The sequence below is a fragment of the Monodon monoceros genome, unplaced genomic scaffold (genome assembly GCF_005190385.1).
Source record: "Monodon monoceros isolate NGI ecotype Baffin Bay Population unplaced genomic scaffold, NGI_Narwhal_1 Super_Scaffold_9, whole genome shotgun sequence".
NCBI lineage: Eukaryota > Metazoa > Chordata > Mammalia > Artiodactyla > Monodontidae > Monodon > Monodon monoceros.
Window position 1 is genome coordinate 44,128,880 of NW_021703786.1, and position 20,342 is coordinate 44,149,221.

General features: G+C 42.0%; 1 protein-coding gene across 1 annotated transcript; it reads left to right on the forward strand.

Moving 5' to 3' along the window:
* Positions 1-220: 220 nt before the first annotated feature.
* On the forward strand, positions 221-19,442 carry LOC114889212 (myosin-1-like). The gene is given in 42 exon segments (XM_029212255.1): positions 221-424; positions 524-667; positions 781-934; positions 2,038-2,065; positions 2,841-2,950; positions 3,040-3,134; positions 3,275-3,338; positions 3,987-4,085; positions 4,181-4,195; positions 4,198-4,283; positions 4,437-4,575; positions 4,779-4,897; positions 4,988-5,137; positions 5,234-5,404; positions 5,531-5,837; positions 5,932-6,002; positions 6,404-6,410; positions 7,067-7,147; positions 7,228-7,345; positions 7,639-7,762; positions 7,851-7,987; positions 8,083-8,338; positions 10,483-10,725; positions 10,813-10,913; positions 10,915-10,984; positions 11,067-11,112; positions 11,115-11,205; positions 11,457-11,547; positions 11,627-12,016; positions 12,451-12,577; positions 14,374-14,489; positions 14,652-14,848; positions 15,596-15,779; positions 16,062-16,224; positions 16,315-16,439; positions 16,795-17,103; positions 17,191-17,394; positions 17,723-17,848; positions 17,939-18,109; positions 18,194-18,298; positions 18,399-18,494; positions 19,290-19,442. Coding segments are annotated over 42 exon segments (5,787 nt in total).
* The last annotated feature ends 900 nt before the right edge of the window (positions 19,443-20,342 follow it).

The following is a 20,342-nucleotide window of genomic DNA, read 5'->3' on the forward strand; positions in this document are numbered from 1 at the left end:
TATCACCACTGGCACAGAACACAGAGACTGACATGTCACCTCCAGCCAAGCCAGGGAGTTGACCATACCCAAAAAGATGCTAGTGCTCAACTTGTCAAGGAATAATGTCGTGGTTTTTTTTAACGTGAATCGAATGGCCCAGTTGCTGATTTTCTATAATATCTTTACTTCCTCTGCCAGGCAGTGTCTTTGATTTGGCTGCCATCAATAACCCACAGCCATGAGTTCTGACGCTGAGATGGCCATTTTTGGGGAGGCTGTTCCTTACCTCCGAATGCCTGAAAAGGAGTGCATGGAGGCCCAGAATAGGCCTTCTGATGCCAAGTCCTCAATCTTCGTGGTAGACCCTAAGGAGTCCTTTGTGAAAGCAACCGTGCAGAGTAGAGAAGGAGGGAAGGTGACAGCCAAGACCGAAGCTGGAGCTGTGAGTAAAACAACTGGAGGGGATTAGACTGGGCCCCACTGCCAGTTAGGGGAGCTGACACTCCTTTGTCGACCTGGTCTCTCTTACTTGACTTGACAGACAGTAACTGTGAAAGATGACCAAGTTTTCCCCATGAACCCTCCCAAATTTGACAAGATCGAGGACATGGTCATGATGACCCACCTGCACAAGCCAGCAGTGCTGTACAACCTCAAAGAGCATTACGCAGCCTAGATGATCTACGTGAGTTTGTTCTCACGGCCTCTGCTCATGCAGGTGGTTAATATTTTGAAAAATAGTATGTTATGAAGGTCCCCATGAAATAATTATATTCCTTTTTTTCCTTTACGGTGCAGACCTACTGAGGCCTCTTCTGTATCACCGTCAACCCCCACAAGTGGCTGCCGGTGTACAACCCAGAGGTGGTGGCTGCCTACAGAGGCAAAAAACAGGAGGCCCCGCCCCACCTCTTCTCCATTTCTGACAACGCCTATCAGTTCATGCTGACTGGTGAGTGGCCTGCTTTTCATACAAATTATTTCACCACCTACAATCACAACATGGAAAAGTTAAAAAGACCTTTAGAAATACTCAAATCCAGCCCCTTAGTTGCACACAAAAGGTGACTAAAGCACAGAGAGGTACACATTGTCAAGTGGGGATTAAAACTCAGTTCTCCTGATTCTACCTCCACGATTTTACCAGACTATGCTACTACCCCAACCCTAATAAGTTTGTTTACATTCTCCTTGCTTAGACAGATATGATTTTATATATTTAAGTAACAAAAAGGTTAAATTAACAGCTGAATAGTATTGTCTGAATAGAAATGAAAAATATATGCTCAATCACTTTAGTACCTAAGTTTCTTGTTGATTTTGAATTAGGTACTTTAAGAAGTATTGTTACGTCTTTAAAGTCATCAGAACCCATTTCAGAGATAATAGCCTCTCTCTGAATGAAAATGGTATTCGGGGACTACTTCATTCAAAAAGAAGTTGTCACTGTCCCCCTCAAAAGGACTTTATTCTGATTGAGGCACTCTCTCTTACCTGATCTTTCTTTGACCCAATAGCATGCTTTTGGGAAGCTGATCAGAATTAGGGCTGCAGTCTGGGACCTTGAGACAGAGATGTGTGTGTGTGTGTGTGTGTGTGTGTGTGAGTGTGTGTGTTTGTGTGTGTGTAATTGATCCATTTAGAAACTAAATCTCAATCTTGGCCTGATTAACACTATTTTGAACTATGAAATACAGTCCAAATCCTTAGAATATTGTGCATTTTTCAGTTATATGCATTCATTAGCAAAGAGCAGGCCACTGGAACCTATAGATGACAATTAGGGAATGTGTCTATGGAAAGGATTGCTCTTTCTTTTAAACCAGAAGGACACACTTCCTGTGGGGCATAAGGAGTTTAAAACACTACACATTTTAATGTTTCTCTTCCCCAACTTAAGAGACATAATAACAACACCACATGTAACTTTACAATAATATACGGAAAAACCCCACTGAGTGTGACACTTACACTCAAGGCCCTCAGTGTTTCCCTATAGAAAGTTTTGTTTGTGTAACTAGTAGATATGCTGACTGTCCACTGTCTTTCTTCTAGATTGAGAGAATCAGTCTATCTTAATCACATATGTATTATTATTCTGAGACTTATTCCTATTTTATTTTCACTGGGAAAATCACAATCCAAAAGAAGAAATTAGTTCATGCCCCATAGTAAAGCAACGGCATAATCAGCCTGGAACTAAATATTGCTAATATCACTTATTACAGGGCTCGGATTGCATCCAAACATAAAATAACAATGTCGCAAATTACATCATTTGCTAGCCCATTCTTAAAAGTTCCAGAGCTTGCCAGGGATTAGGAGATATAAAACACCATGTCCACACATGGCCAGAACCCAGTACCGGACCGTGAGCACACACACCTTCTGAAGTTTGGGCAGTTTGCGAACGTTACCAGTGGTTCATTTTCAAGGCCTACTTGAGGAACGTCTATTCCTTCAAAGACCTAACTTGGGAATATCTTTAGTCTAAGGAAGCTGAAGAACACATGCATTGCTTCAGAGAGTTTTTTACTAATTGTTTCATTTACTACATAGTGCTTGAGGAGCTGCTTCTTGGACCCCTGAAGCCCGGCCTCAGCACCTAGAAGAGAGCCTAACACATTTTAAGCACTCAAGAAGTAAGTGCTACATGATTAATGATCGACTGTCTCAGATGCTTATCAGTGCAAAGCAACAGAAATAATATGGGCTAAATGTGGCCTGAAGAGAAAGATCTAGGGGACTCTGACAAAGACATATAAAGACAGGCACATAAGAGTAAATGCTAATGGAGGAAGTAGTTTCCTTTGTCACAGAGCTTAATTTCTCACACATATTTGATCACTGCTTGACAGTGGAGAATCCGGGGCTGGGAAGACTGTGAACATGAAGTGTGTCATCCAGTACTTTGCAACAATTGCAGTCACTGGGGAGAAGAGGAAGGAGGAAGCGACTACTGGCAAAATGCAGGGGGGTCTGATTGCCACGTCAGAATCCAAGCTGTCAAGTAAGAAACTCCCGAGCCCCACATGTGAGGACTGCTCTTGCCTTTGCAGGGGACTCTGGAAGATCAAATCATCAGTGCCAACCCCCTGCTGGAGGCCTTTGGCAACGCCAAGACCGTGAGGAATGACAACTCCTCTCACTTTGTGAGTCTGTGGGTCACCGAAGGGTTTTCTCAGGTGTCCTCTCAAATGCCAGAGAAGGCTGTCTGAGTTATTAATTCAATCTCTTTTTACTCGTGTGCTAACAGTCTTGTATATATAACATCATCTTTTTCACTTGCAAGGGTAAATTCATCAGGATCCACTTCGGTACCACGGGGAGACTGGCTTCTGCTGATATCGAAACATGTGAGTAACAGGACCTCCTAAATAGAATCCAAGAATGACAAATGATGGTTGGGAGGAACATCTTACAGCTCCTGCTGAGCCTGGAGCCTGTGAAACACCAGTCACTGCCAAACATGCCTGTGGGTAATGCCGGTCTTAACCAGAGCCCACAGTGTGCTTCATCCACTTCAGTCAGGAGCCAACGGTGCTCTAGAAACTGCCAGGAGTTGCTGGGCTTATCTGAAGGATGCCAGCCTCAGAAGAAATTTCAAATTTTTCTAAGAAAAAACTAAGACTGGGGGTATATAACTTGGGTTTAGTGTATGTGATTTCTTCCTAGTGTGAGCCTTGATAAATGTTGGTCTTAGTAACCCCTGTTATAAAGCGAGAAGAGACCCTGAGGAGGAACAGGTTATCAAGAATCAATTATATTTGAAATGTCAAGAATCTTCTGTATGAGAAATGAATATGTCTTGAGCCAGGCAACTTCAGTTTCCTTCTAGAGGTGGCAAGAGCAACCACAGTGGTAGAGACGTAATATGTGATATCCCACGGGACCATTCAGCTGAAATCTCATGGGGCCAGTGAGATTTATGACCCCAAGTTCCAAAATCATTCCAGGAACTTTATAATTTTTCCCGCTAATCCAATGTCTACTTTCCATTGCAGATCTTCTGGAGAAGTCTAGAGTCACTTTCCAGCTAAAGGCAGAAAGAGGCTACCATATTTTTTATCAGATCATGTCTAACAAGAAGCCAGAACTAATTGGTACGAAACAGCTTAAATTTATTAAGTTAGAAGCCAATGTTTTTATTAGCACACCTTCTAACGTAAACCATACACCCTGAATTCTAGGCACCCAGAAATGCTCCTGATCACCACCACCCATATGACTATGCCTTCGTCAGTCAAGGGGAGGTCACAGTCCCTAGCACTGATGACCGAGAAGAGCTGATGGCCACAGACGTCAGTTACACATGCAGTTTTTTAAAAATAAGTCATTGTGTATGGAAATGACAACGACAACATGCTGTAGGTGTGAATAAGGACACAGTATAAGTTCTTCTAAATAAGTTAGTGTCTTGTGCCCTAATTCTGCCCTCTCATCTCTCCTGGTAGAGTGCCACTGACATCCTGGGCTTCTCTTCTGATGAAAAAGTGTCCATCTACAATCTCACGGGGGCAGTAATGAATTATGGGAACTTGAAATTTAAGCAAAAGCAGCGTGAGGAGCAAGCAGAGCCAGATGGCACCGAAGGTACCAAATGAACCTCCACCTGGGTTAAATGAGAGAATAGAGGCAAATAAGCCCACTCCAAACTCATGGCTCCTTTGCACCTGAGCATATGATGGCCACACACAAATATAACCCCACATAGGAATGATTCATTCCTTACTCTGCCTCTAGGAACGGTGGGGTCATAGTGGGTCATGTTGGATGTCTGAATTGTGTCTCTGCAGTTGCTGACAAGGCTGCCTCTCTCTAGGGTCTGAACTCTGTTGACCTGCTCCAAGCCCTCTGCTACCCCAGGGTCAAGGTCGGCAATGAGTATGTCACCAAAGGCCAGACTGTGCAGCAGGTAATGGCACAACCTCTGTGAATCTCACACTTCCCAGGCCTTCAGGGCACGTCTTTAATAACAGCAACGATCATTACTCTGTCTATGAAGGTGTACAATGCAGTGGGCGCTCTGGCCAAAGCCGTCTACGAGAAGATGTTCCTGTGGATGGTCACCTGCATCAACCAGCAGCTGGACACCAAGCAGCCCAGGCAGTACTTCATCGGGGTCTTGGACATTGCTGGCTTTGACATCTTTGACGTGAGTGAAAGCACCCTTCCACTTTGTGTCTGCTTTGCTGAGTCTCCACTGGATTTTCCAAACTCACTCAAACTCTTTGGTATTCGAAGTACCCAGTTCAACAGCCTGGAGCAGCTGTGCATCAACGTCACCAACGAGAAGCTGCAGCAGTTCTTCAACCACCACATGTTCGTGCTGGAGCAGGAGGAGTACAAGAAGGAGGGCATCGAGTGGGAGTTCATCGACTTCGGGATGGACCTGGCCGCCTGCATGGAGCTCATCGAGAAGGTCCGTTTCAAGTTCTGGAAACTATGTTTTGTGAGTACTAAATTATTCACTGCACCTTGTTTAATTCTATAGACAAAGAAAAATGCTTATATAAAATTGTAACTTTGTGTTGTGGTCTGCTTCCAGCCGATGGGCATCTTCTCCATCCTGGAAGAGGAGTGCATGTTCCCCAAGGCCACAGACACCTCCTTCAAGAACAAGCTGTATGACCAGCATCTTGGAAAGTCTGTCTAGTTCCAGAAGCCCAAGGTGGTTAAAGGCAGGGCTGAGGCCCACTTCTCCCTGGTGTGCTACGTCAGCACTGTGGACTACAACATTGCCGGCTGGCTGGAGAAGAACAAGGACCCCCTGAACGAGATGGTGGTTGGGCTGTACCAGAATTCCACAGTGAAGATTCTGGCTTTCCTTTTCTCTGAGGAAACATCTGAAGCAGGTAATTATCAACAGAATTAATCTTTTACTTCATGTATAAAACTGAGGCAGAGAAAGCCTGTACTATGAGTGCTTGTGATTTCTCTTCCCCTTAGAGGGTGGCGGTACAAAGACAGGCGGCAAGAAGAAGGGTTCTTCTTGCCAGGCCGTGTCAGTTGTCTTCAGGGTACAAACTTCACTTTCTCTCTCTAATTAGGTTCAGGAAGTTAAATTTTACTTTACTATGTGGGGAAGGGTAAACAATCTTGCAAGGATTCTAGAACTAAATGTGGCTCCAGGAGACAGGTCAGCAGGTAGTGGTAGCATTGACTCTCACAGGAAGGTGTGGGGTAGCTTGGAAGAGATAGCTCAGTATATAGGAGACACAGGTGCCAGGTCAGAGTCAGTATGAGACGGTAAAATTCAATATTGGGGCTGGGAAATAAGGTCATTTGACACTTAAAAGCTTCTTCTGGGAGAAGATTAAGCAAAACATGAGATTTTCTTTGGGAGCGTCCAAATGGGGCAGGTGCTTAGGTGTATATTGGCGTAAAACTGAAATGAGTGGACTGTGAAAGGTGAGGATAGAAAAATAGTGGTAGAATTTGGAGGCTGATCTAAAGAAGAAAATAAGAAATCAGGTGTGATAAGAAATAGCTTTTTAAGGAAAACTTACTTATCTTTTGACAATCCTATCTGTAATAACTGAAGTTCTAGTTATTCTGAAAGATCAGGATTTCCATAGGGTGGAAAACCTCTCACATTGGCAAGATGGCTGTCCGTTTTCTGCCAATTCGCAGAACAAGGCATTAAAAGGCCCCTTTCTATGAAACCAGCAGGAAGACACAGCTACGTAATTATAAGGAATAAGCATGTGCTAGAGAAGCAGATACAATTGAAAGTTGGGTAAAGAAAGAAACGGGAGAGCTGGAAGAAGATTTTGAGTTTTTTGTAAACTGGACCATATTATCTAGGCAAAAGATTATGGGTAGAGTATTTCCATATGTTAAAATGCCGTAACTTTAACATATGCTAGGAAATTCAACAGGAATGAATAACCACTTCAACAGCGAGTTTATAATGCACAAAGATAGGGAAAATAGAGATATTTCCAGAGATATCTGCAAATTCAATCTGGATACTAATCACTGAAATTAAAACAGTATCGTGGACCATGATAATTATGTCTATAAATATGAATGTACAAAAATAGTGTATTTTTAACCAAATATTCACATAGTTCCACAGGAGAATGTAAGCTGATGACCAGCCTGAGGAGCACTCACCCCCACTTTGTACAGTGCATCGTCCCCAGTGAAACCAAAGCCCCTGGTAAGACACTTCTGATATCCAGACAATCTCCAGTGTAACTTCTCATCAGACTGTTATATGGAAAATGTATCTCTTTTTAGGGGCCATGGAGCATGAGCTTGTCCTGCACCAGCTGAGGTGTAACGGTGTGCTGGAGGGCATCCTCGTCTGCGGGAAGGGGTTCCCAAGCAGAATCCTGTATGCAGACTTCAAACACAGGTCAGACTTTCTCACTGTGAATTATTTTACAAGGTTCCTGTTATTTCATTTTTCAATGAAATAATCCTACCCTTTATAACTTCTATTAAAATTGAAGAGCAACGAATTTAACAGACTCCGTATTGATATACCAAAAGTTTGACACCCTTTGAATATACAAAGACTAGATAAAGAGATAGATATGATCGCTTGTTTATCTGTGTTAGACTACCCAACAGTTGTTTCTATAATAAGGCAGGAAGATTTCTTGTTGGTGACAACAGCTCTATGATTTATTTGTTTGGCTCAAACAGACACAAGATATTAAATGCAAGTGCAATCCCTGAAGGACAATTCATTGACAGCAAGAAGGCTTCTGAGAAGCTCCTTGGGTCCATCGACATTGACCACACCCAGTATAAATTTGGTCACACCAAGGTAATAGTCTCTAAGGCCCACCAGACACTATGCCTGTCCCTTTGGAGTCTATGTAAAGTTTCTGATCTGCAACTCTGCCCATGCACAGGTCTTTTTCAAAGCTGGCCTTCTGGGGCTGCTAGAGGAGATGCGAGATGACAAGCCGGCCCATCTGATTACTCGAACCCAGGCCAGGTGCAGAGGGTTCTTGGCAAGAGTGGAGTACCAGAAGATGGTGGAGGGGAGGTAAAACAGGAAATGTTACTAAACCCCATCAGCCTAGGCCTTTTAATTCTGTTTCCTGTTATACCTGACTTTGAACATTTCTGTTCCTATCACAGAGAGTCCATCTTCTATATCCCGTACAATATTCGTGTTTTCATGAATGTGAAAGACTGGCCCTGGATGAAGCTATATTTCAAAATCAAGCCCCTCCTCAAGAGTGGAGAGACAGGGAAGGAGACGGCCACCATGAATGAAGGATTTGAGAAGACCAAAGAAGAGGTAGCTAAGTCAGAGGCAAAATGGAAAGAACTTGAAGAGAAAATAGTAACTCTGATGCAAGAGAAAAATGACCTGCAGCTCCAGGTTCAATCTGTGAGTATCAGAAGCCATTGCTTGCAATCTGACGCTAAAATTTCAATTCAGCAGTTGCTAGGGGAGAGTCTAAATTCCACCTTATTAAGGGACTGATTATCAATCTTTCTTAATTCACAACTCCTCAGAATGTTCCATAAAATTTCATATACAATATTACGGAAAAGCTCTGTGGTAGGATTCCTGTCTGTTGAGAAGGGAAAAATAAAAGCGTTTTTCCTTTCCCCCTGTTGTTTCTCCTAGCAAAATATGGGCAGTAAAGAAAGTGATCTTTGTTCCCTAAAATTCTCCCTGCTGAAAAATGCAAATAAGAGCAGTGAAGAAAGAACGATGTTGACAGTGAAGAGTGAGGAGACTTTATGATGAGAATGTATCAACTCGAAACCCATATTCTGAATTTTAAAATCTATGGTCCCCTGGCAATTTCCCTCTCAACTATATCTTTAGGAAGTCTCTAGGACCTGAAAGAATAAGATCATCGCAAAGATAATGGCAATACTTTCTATAAATAGTGTCAATTAGGCAAAGCATGAGAAATAGTACTGATGTTCTTGTTTTGATGTCCCAAGAAATATCCAAAGGCTTGAGAAGAAATATTCGATCAACACCACTATCTAACCCATTTCTGTGACCCAAATGACAAGAAAATTTCAGCTGCCACCACTGAAATCAACAACAGAAACATTAAAAGCTACTCTCTAGTTCTCTGAATTTAGAAGGGAATCTGCACTGGTTCCAGTGGGCGCACAGGTTTTAGACACATAACTAGAAAAATTAAAGAAAAATGAATTATAAATACCTAGGCTGGCACTGTGACTTTCCTTGTGGTTTATGGAGACAATGGTTTTCCAAATTGAGGAGGGGTTCATCACACCATCAAGAATCAAGAGACAACTGTATGGAAGTTAATTTCTCTCAGTATAATATGATCCAAGTATAATCAGTATAACTGATCTAAGTATACTCTTCTCAGAATAATATGACTTCTTTTCAACATTATTCTATCAACTACCCATTTAATAAATATTTCATGAAGTTCCAAGCATTAGGGATACAATCTTGAGCGAGAGACATAGTCCCTGCCCTCAGAGGGTTTATATTCCAACTCCTATTTCTTCTCCTGAGAAACACGCTTGCTACTTCTCTAGCACCACCTTCTAAAATGTTCCGTTCCCCTTAGTTCTTCCGCATGCTCCCATTAATTCCACCCACTCTGTCACTGTAGCATGTGTCTTCCCTTTAATTCACTTTTCTGCTAAATACCCAACCATTTTCTTTGCTTTCCATATACTAAACTTTTCTGGAAAATAATATTAAATAAAGAAAACTAACTGAAATTATATACCAACACATTAAACACAGGTTATCATGCAGGGGAGTAAAAAAATGTCCTTGGCCCTCTTAGGGTTCCTTGGCTGGGTCTGAAAATTAAACTGACAAGGACAGATTGACAGGAGAAAAACAAACAAATTTTATTTAATTTTTATGTGTACATGGGAGCCTTCACAAGAGAATAAAGACCTAAAGAAGTGGCCAGAGCATGGAGCTTTTATACCCTTTAGACAAAGAAATGATAAATATGTGAAGAATTGACAAGACAAAGGGGTCTGGACTGGGGTAGTAAGTGCTGAAGAAATAACTAGGAAGATAAGGGTTAGTTTAACAAGGTTTGTTTATACAGCCTTCTCAGTCCTAAATTCCCCACCTCTTGTGATAAGAATGTCTTCTTTCCTCCCAGTACAGGGAGGGGACCTTCCACATGGAAGTTTTATGACCTGTTTCAGGGAAGAAGGGTGAGGGGAATGGGTCAGGGTGGGCTTCCTATTTCTGCTCTTTCCTCAAACTCCTTTAGCTTAAGATATTCGTTATGCCAAGGTACCATACTATGGGATAGTGTATCCTGAACCCCATCATTAATAAGTATAATTTTATTATAAATTCATCAGGAATTATGACAAATTCCTTTTTTAAAAATCTCCAGTGCCATAAGTGGAGTGCCCAATAAATATTTCCTAAATGATGGAAAGCTAATAAAAATTAACCAAAAGCTTTAAAGCACCATTTATTTGTTTGGTTTCAAAATCTTAATAAAATCTGAAAATGTCCACAGAACAAGATCTAAAGTGTCTACTGTCCCTTCTCAGGAAACAGCTAGCTTGGCTGATGCAGAAGATAGATGTGACCAGCTGATCAAAACCAAAATCCAGCTCCAGGCAAAGATCAAGGAGGTGACTAAGAGAGCTGACGATGAGGAAGAGATCAATTCTGAGCTGACGGCCAAGAAGAGGAAACTGGAGGACGAATGTTCGCAACTGAAGAAAGACACAGATGACCTTGAGCTGACACTGGCCAAGGTTGAGAAGGAGAAACATGCCACAGAGAACAAGGTATGAAATATATTTGTATACAGCATATAGAGACTCTGCCATCTAACTAAGCTGCTTTAGAGATAATCTCTTCCTTAACCTTTCTAGGTGAAAAACCTCACAGAAGAGATGGCAGGCCTGGACGAAGTCATAGCTAAGCTGACCAGGGAAAAGAAGGCCCTCCAGGAGGCCCACCAGCAGACCCTGGAGGCAGGCAGAAGAGGACAAAGTGAACACCCTGAACAAAGCTAAAGCCAAGCTAGAACAGCAAGTGGATGACGTAAGTCTAGGATTATCAAGGAAATTATTTTCTTCAAAGGGAAGCTAAGCAATCCTTATGACTCAACATTACTTACATTTAGCTTGAAGGATCTCTGGAACAAGAAAAGAAACTGCGCATGGACTTTGAGCCAAGAGGAAGCTGGAGGGTGACCTAAAATTGGCCCAAGAATCCACAATGGATATAGAAAATGATAAGCACCAACTTGAAAAACTCCAAAAGTGAGTATGAGAGAATTCAATTGTAACCTGCTCGTTGTCTGGATCTCAAAAATATTACTTCGCAGCACACAGAAAAAAACAAATAATGACATCTTTAACTTTTGTATTTAATGAAAATGGTATAGTACTGACTTGTAAAACATGCACTTAGCACTTCCTCAACACCAGCAGTACAAAAACGTTCAGTTACACATAGAGAAGACGACTGGCAAGAGGACAGAGTATGAGCTAATGTGTTGCTCTCCTAACAGGAAAGAGTTTGAAATAAGCAGCCTGCAGAGCAAAACTGAAGATGAACAAACACTTGGCATTCAACTGCAGAAGAAGATCAAGGAGTTACAGGTAAGTCCATGATTTCCATCAGTTTCATTCAACATGACAAAATACTAACACAAAGGAGCTAACGTTGAGCTTTTCCCAGGCCTGCATCGAGGAGCTGGAGGAGGAGATCAAGGCAGAGCGGGCCTCCCGCGCCAAAGCAGAGAAGCAGCGCTCGGACCTCTCTCGGGAGCTGGAGGAGATCAGCGAGCGGCTGGAGGAGGCGGGCGGCGTCACATCCACCCAGATAGAGCTCAACAAGAAGCAGAAGGCCGAGTTCCTGAAGCTGCGCCGGGACCTGGAGGAGGCCACCCTGCAGCATGAGGCCACGGCGGCCACGCTGAGGAAGAAGCACGCGGACAGTGTGGCCGAGCTGGGGGAGCAGATTGACAACCTGCAGAGGGTCAAGCAGAAGCTGGAGAAGGAGAAGAGTGAGATGAAGATGGAGATCGACGACCTTAGCAGTAATGCAGAGACCATTTCCAAAGCCAAGGTACCCAATACTGTCTTCAAATGAGCAGAGTTAATAACCTGTAAGGACCCTCATTGTTCTCTGGCGTTAAACATTGTTTGTAGGCAGTTTATAGCACTGATCTAAAATTTTGTATTCTAATATATTCCATTTTATTTCATTTTTTTTAAATGCTGGATATAATTTGTTAAGATTATTTCAAAATCTACTTTGTCAGTGTCAAGTATCATTGGGATAAATGAATGAGTTCCAACAATGAGCACTTTGGGGAGATTATGCACCCATCATACCTGAATCCTAGCATGTTCCATAGAGTTGGTGCCATCAGTTTCTACTCACACTTGATGTAAATTTATTCACTCTAAAAATATTTTAAGAATCCAGTGGTAACTTTTTTTTTTTTTTTTTTTTTACTGTATTCAATGTCTCATCTTTCATGGGTACCTGTGCCGCAGGGAAACCTTGAAAAGATGTGCCGCGCTCTAGAAGACCAAGTGAGTGAACTCAAGACGAAGGAGGAAGAGCAGGAGCGGCTGCTCAGTGACCTGACGGCTCAGAGAGCACGCCTGCAGACAGAAGCAGGTGGGCCATCTACCAGTGTTGACCTTGAATGATAAATTTATCTTGGCTATCCAGTTGCTGAAAAACTCTACACTGAGTTATTTGAGCTCACATATGACCTCCCTGGGAGGTGCTGCTCATATGAACACCTTATTGACCACCAGCGTGGACTACTTTCTTCCTTTCTGTCTTTTTGGTTTTGGGTTTGTTTTCTTTTAAATGGAGACCCAGGCTCTCTTATTTTTTAACACTTTAAAGCAGATTTCACTCTAATCTAAAAGTTATCTAATAAAAAAATGTATCCTGACAGTATTTACTTTTGCTTTTCAAAATGCTTCCACAAGTTAATTACTTTTTTACCCTCATTAGTCTGTGTAATGTTATCCCCATTTTAAAGATGTCAGATTATGGTAGTGATGAAATGATCTGTCCAAGAATGCTTACTCCAGTCTTTTCCCTGAAGTCTTGCCAATTGCCAGTAGCACCACAGTTAAGTAGGGAAATATTCAGGACCACAACCCAGCCAGGAGCATTCAAGTGAGGTACACAGAGTTTTAATTATCCAAATAGGAGGGTCTCTGCATTTACTCCTCCCCCTATCAACTTATCCAACTTGCTACCAAAGTTCTCCTCCCCAAGTGAGAGGTAACAAGATGGAAATTGTTTTGTGGGTCATTTGGACCATTAACGTAACAGGTAGATCAAATTGTTGGAGAACCACTTTACTCTTTCATATTCAAATATTGTTCTTTCTAGAACAAGGCTCAAGTAAAGCTTTTATTATTGTTATACAGTTGATAAGTACACTTTATGAAAAAGAAAAACTGTATTCGCAAATAATCAGAATGCTCCCTGTAGTTTCTTTTCCTCATTACATGTTTACTCCTAGTAATTTAGTGGTACGAAAAAAAAAATGGAAGCTGTGATTCTTATTAAATGTTAAAGAGATAAGGCTTACAGGTAACCAGTTCAAAAATGGTGCTGAAAGTGTTTTCTCTCTTTTTAACATAATACAGTTGACCCTTGAACAACATAGGTTTGAACAGTGTGGGTCCACTTACACGTGATTTTTTTCTATAAAAACATACCACAGTACTAGATGATCCACAGTTGGTTGAATCCATGGATGTGAAAAAAGAGGACTGACTGTAAAGTTATAAGTGGATTTGCAACCACGCAGAGGATCGAAACCCCTAACCCCAACTGTTTGAGGGTCAACTATATAGTGTATTTTCTGAATTATGGTGCTTAAAGAATGGGAGACAAATTTAAATGCCACTTAGTTTAAGAACTGATTAGTTATCCACAAACCAACTCGTTCTTGGGGTGGAAAGACACTTGATTGTTTCTTAATATAAAAATTCTTCCAGGATTTTCCTTCAAACATCATTTCAGAGGAAACTGCTCAAAGTCTCCCATTTTCCAAAGAATAAATTCTGTTTCAATCAAGTTTCATTGAAAGGTAAACTAGTACAACACTGTTGCCTTACACAAAAAACACTGGAATGTTTTTTGGTGGTTTGCTTTACATTTTTTTTCACGTATTTCTTCACCAATTTCTACTGTGATCAAATAATTTGAAATATCTCCCCAAATCTTTTGTGTTGTTCAGAAGTGTATAATCTGCCTCAAAGTCTTCCCTACTTCTCATTTTCACATAGATGTCCTCACCAGGGTTGAAGTGGAAATTGGTGGTTTGCTAAAATCCACACTCTCCATCATGTTTCAGACCCAGCTCCCTTTCCCCGCTCCAGTTTGTAATTTAGAGCTTTAATTTCCAAAGTAAGGTTGAGTTTTCTGGCTCTTGATCTTTATAGGTGAATACTCACGCCAGCTAGATGAAAAAGACTCATTAGTTTCTCAGCTCTTGAGGGGCAAACAAGCTTTCACACAACAGACAGAACTGAAAAGGCAGCTTGAAGAGGAGATAAAGGTTAGCCCTACTTACAGCTGTTGTTGTTTCTGTCATTATCCTTGCTTTTGAGATTGTTTTCTGCTTACTTCTACAGATTTTCTTCTGGTCGCCTACAGGAGCTTAGGGACTAAACATCACTTTAAAGATATAAAATTAAGTCACCAATCTCTATGTTCTCAGGCCAAGAGTGCCCTGGCCCACGCCCTGCAGTCAGCCCGCCACGACTGTGACCTGCTGCGGGAACAGTATGAGGAAGAGCAGGAAGCCAAGGCTGAGCTGCAGAGGTCAATGTCCAAGGCCAACAGTGAGGTTGTCCAGTGGAGGACCAAATACAAGACGGACGCCATCCAACACACAGAGGAGCTGGAGGAGGCCAAGTATGTTCTAGAATTACCTAAAATGAAAATAGCTCTGTTAACAATCAAAGTGCACTTGGTATTAAATACCACATGGGCAAATGTCCATTGCTCCCCAAATAAAAACCTACGAAAAATCATGCATGACATAAACCTAAGCAAGAAAAACAAATACTCTAGGTTGTCTAGGGAAAGAAATTAATTTAGAGGGTAGAAGGAAAAAGGACATAGGGCAAGAGGAAGCTGAATGATTATTTTTTAAAAGGGGAACTTCTGACATCATCCTATCCATACAGATGTAGATAAAATAAGAGTCAATTGTACTCTCCCGTGCTGCTCCTCCCTCTTAGCCATTAATGGAAAAATCGGTCCAGGGTGACAGATATGTAAGAGAAAAATAATCAGACTTTAAAGCACAGCTCCTCCTTCTGAGATGTAAAAACATGGTTATTTGTAGAGGAAAAAAGAATACAGTGTTAAAGACTAAAAAGTAGACACTAAGCTCTGTAATAAATAACACATATTGTTGTTAAAGGTCTAAATATTCAATGCAATCAAAAGTTCAAGACTGAACGTAAGAGGGAGAATCTTATTCAACAGAAAGTTTAAGGAAGGGACCTTCTCATTCAAGAGAAAGTTTCAGGAGAGATCTAGTCATTTATTCTGTGAATAATGTAGAGCCAGATAGGAATTATAATGTTTTGGTGGATGCCTTAGAAGAGTTTCTGAGTGACCATTCACTTCTATTGTCCTTATTTCACTTTTTAGGAAGAAGCTGGCCCAGCGTCTGAAAGATGCCAAGGAACACGTAGAAGCTGTGAATGCCAAATGCGCTTCCCTTGAGAAGACCAAGCAGCGGCTCCAGAATGAGGTCGAGGACCTCATGATTGATGTGGAGAGGACAAATGCCGCCTGTGCAGCCCTGGACAAAAAGCAAAGGAACTTCGATAAGGTAAGTTCTGCACCAGTTTCTGTCTCAGCATTCAGCATGTGATTAAGGAGAGCCTCCCACCTTCCATGTGCCTATTCAAACCATCCGAGGGCTGTTCTCAGCAGCTCCAGCTCCATGAGGAGGTGGGGAGGAGGGGGGACACCTGTGCTTTCTACTCTTCTCATTCATAATTATTTTTCAGTCCCCGATCATCTCAACTCTGTTTGAAAGTTGCCAGAATAAATGGTTTTCATCCCATCAAACTTTCTCCACTCAATTTCTTGACCATTCCTTGCCCCTCAGGTCCTATCAGAATGGAAACAGAAGTATGAAGAAACTAATGCTGAACTTGAAGCTTCCCAGAAGGCGTCCCGCGCCCTCAGCACAGAGCTGTTCAAGGTTAAGAATGCTTATGAGGAATTAGACCAACGTGAAACCCTGAAGTGGGAAAACAAGAATTTGCAACGTGAGTACATTTTACCTTTTCTTCAACAAAAGATTTGAAAGAATGTTTTCCCTCACTGAATGAATTAAAAAAAATTTTTTTCATGAACAGAGGAGATTTCTGACCTCACTGAGCAGACTGCAGAAGGAGGGAAACATATAAATGAACTGGAGAAAAAAAAGAAAAAAGTGGAACAAGAAAAGTCTGAAATTCAGGCTGCTTTAGAAGAGGCAGAGGTAGACTCTAAAACCATTTTGAGAGGAATTAAGATCTAATACATGCAAGAATAGGTGAATCAAGAGAAAAGAAAAATAATTTTTACTCTGGGTAATAAACATGAGGATGGAAAACTGACCATGCATACAACTAACATAACTGGACATCAGAAATGCTAGACACCGAGAAAGCAAAGATGAATAAGTTAAGGTCCCTGCCCAGAATTATACAAAACCAACAACACCACAATGCAGAAATTTCTGTAACAATGGAATAAAGATGCGTTATAGTAGCACAAAGGTAGGAACTAATTCCTATCTCTAGAATACTATGCACTTCCGTTCCCTGCTAATGTCACCCCTTGCTGTCATTAAGGCATCTCTTGAACATGAGGAGGGAAAGATCCTGTGCATCCAGCTGGAGTTGAACCAAGTCAAGTCAGAAGTTGACAGGAAAATTGCTGAAAAGGATGAGGAAATTGACCAGCTGAAGAGGAACCACATTAGAGTCGTGGAGTCCATGCAGAGCACGCTGGATGCTGAGATCCGGAGCAGGAATGATGCCATCAGGCTCAAGAAGAAGATGGAGGGAGACCTCAACGAAATGGAAATCCAGCTGAACCACGCCAACCGCACGGCTGCTGAGGCCCTGAAGAACTACAGGAACACCCAAGCCATCCTCAAGGTAAATGGGCTCAGGAGATGGTCCCAGGGCAGTTGGGGTGACTGCAGCCCTGAGAACAAGGTGTCTCAATGATCGTTCATTCCACAGGATACCCAGCTCCACCTGGATGATGCTCTCCGGGGCCAAGAGGACCTGAAGGAGCAGCTGGCGATCGTGGAGCGCAGAGCCAACCTGCTGCAGGCCGAGATCGAGGAGCTGCGGGCCACCCTGGAGCAGACGGAGAGGAGCAGGAAGATGGCGGAGCAGGAGCTCCTGGACGCCAGCGAGCGCGTCCAGCTCCTGCACACCCAGGTGAGTATAACATAAAAGTAAAAAATACAGTGGACTGAAAATGAAATTCTTGCTCAAATCTTAGTACTATCTAAAAATGTATTCATAATGTTTTATGGAGGTTAAAGTTTAAAATATCTTTGGATTAACAATATTTTTGTTCATATGAACTGTGACATTCAGAGTTGACTGTCTTATAAAAGTATATGGTCAACTCAGATAATTTATGGAACAAGAAGGGATACTAATTAGTTACCTTAATTAATTAGTTTGTGGGTTCATTAGAACATTGGACATTGTAATTTTGCTCTCATGTACTCAGTATTTCTAAATTTGATATTTTAACCAGAACACCAGCCTGATCAACACGAAAAAGAAGCTGGAGACAGACATCTCCCAAATCCAGGGAGAGATGGAGGACATTATCCAAGAAGCTCGCAATGCAGAAGAGAAGGCCAAGAAGGCCATCACTGACGTGAGCAGAGGGCCACACGGGGGTGGTCAAGTTAGAATCTTGATGGGCTGTCTCAGCTCTCTCTACTGGTTTTGTTTTACTGCTAATTAGGTGGCCATGATGGCCGAGGAGCTGAAGAAGGAGCAGGACACTAGCGCCCACCTGGAGCGGATGAAGAAGAACCTGGAGCAGACGGTGAAGGACCTGCAGCACCGCCTGGACGAGGCTGAGCAGCTGGCCCTGAAGGGTGGGAAGAAGTAGATCCAGAAGCTGGAGGCCAGGGTGGGTCTCCCAGCCTGTTCAATTCCCAGCCTGTTCATGCTGCTAGTTATAGCCAAGTGGCTAAACACCTTTGTCCTCTTCCAGGTGAGGGAGCTTGAAAATGAGGTTGAAAATGAACAGAAGCGCAATGTTGAGGCTGTCAAGGGTCTTCGGAAACATGAGAGAAGAGTGAAGGAACTTACTTACTAGGTGACCAGCCTTACCATATAATTCAAGCCTACTGCTTTCAAGAAAATAAAAATGAGTTGTTTTCAAACAATGACACTATTTTCTACCTCTTTCATTCCAGACTGAGGAGGACCGCAAGAATGTCCTCAGGCTACAGGACTTGGTGAACAAATTACAAACCAAAGTTAAAGCTTATAAGAGACAAGCTGAAGAGGCTGTAAGTACCTCCCCAGTGAAAGAGAAAGGTTCAGGAGCAGGGCCAGGATTTGTGGAGACTAAAGCTCATAGAATTTAAGAGGCTTTCATTAAGGCAAAGAACACAAAATTGGGAACACAAGATTAGGTTTGAAAATGAGTATTTATTTAGAATGAAAAAAATCTTACCACTAATTATTGGATCCTTAGAGATTCAGGTTCATTTCTTCTGAGACCTCTAGCAGTTTTCCAGACAAAGCAGTGTAGAGATGCTTCTTGATTACAACCCACCTCCCTCCCTAACTAGAACACTCTGCTCCCAGCAATTCCCAGCACCCATAGGGGCTGTGCAAATGAGCATTCTGAATCTAAGCCTTATTTAAGTTCATGATGAATCGACCTCAGAACATTTCTTTTCCATTTGGCTGCAGTTATCTTTCTCATCCAGTTAATTCTAAAACCTTCCTTAAGGTTCTCCACACCCAATACTACCACAGTGCCTACTTTTTAAAGTCTGTTCCACAGAAACAAGGCTGATTCAAATTCCTGCTACTTTGATATCCCTGTTGTCACTGTAGCATCTTAAGTTTGTCAGGAAGAGAGTCAAGTGAGAGAGAATGAACAGGGGGTTGTAAGCCCACCAACACAGAGGTGAATATGTGGGATGCCCTACCCCAAATAGGTACATCACCAAAGAACAGAACCTTTTGCTTTCTCACTCATGAAGCAAATCCTGTAGCTGCTCTTAGTAACAAAGGCAGTAAGAATCAGAAAATGTCAAATTTTCTTGTTCTCTCAAATGCATTTCTTTTCTCAGGAGGAACAAGCCAATGTCAACCTCGCCAAATTCCACAAGATCCAGCACAAGCTGGAAGAGGCCGAGGAAAGGGCTGACACTGCCGAGTTGCAGGTCAACAAGCGGCGGGTGAAGAGCCGGGAGGTTGACATAAAAGTCATAAGTGAAGAGTAATTCATTCAAATGCTGAAAGGTGACCAAAGGAATGCACAAAATGTGAAGTTCTTTGTCACTGTCATATGTCATTGTAATGTCAAGGAAATAAATCTGCAGAGAATTTTGCAATCTAAAAATACATGTGTCTCTTAATTACAAGCTCAATAGTGCTATTAGAACTAATTCATTTATTCAACATTTGTTATGCTCCTACTGTGTGCAGTCAGAGGCAATGACAAAAAACGAATGTGGTCAGGGAACCAACTTTAATAGAAGGCAAATGAAATGAAGTGCTCTAAGAGGATGCAAAGGTAGTTAATGGGTGCTCAATTCCATTCAACCAATTTTATTGAGTATCAAGAATGTGTCTGTACAGAAATTGGTACCAAGGATATGACAACCATCCCTGCTTTTGAAGAGCTCAAGCCAGCAAGTGATAGCAACTCAAACAGATGCTGGTACAATATGCGTACTCTGAGAGAAGCATGAAAACAAAGTGTGGTAATAACATAGCGTGAGATGTGAACCTGGGGAATCCAGAAAGGTTTCTCAAGGGAGATGGAATTAGCTCCTAAAATATGAGTAAATAGTTATCATGTGAAAGAGAAAAGGAGATGGTCATTCTAAGAAGAGAAAACAAGCATGAGATTTCAGAGTAGTTGAAGCAGAGGCTCCATGAACAAAGGGCATCCGAGAAGGCCAGAGATAGAAGCTGAGACCTGACTACGAGGGGTTCAGCCTCACATGCAGGGCTAAGGAATTAGGACACGTATCTAACCGGCCAAATTTCACAAGAAGGAGAGGTGACGCAATTCTGGCAGTAGTGTGGAGGATGAAGGAGGATAGGAAAGACCAGGGCCTAGAAATACTATGGAGGCTTTTTAAATGAGATACACCAGAGATGACAGTGACAGAAAT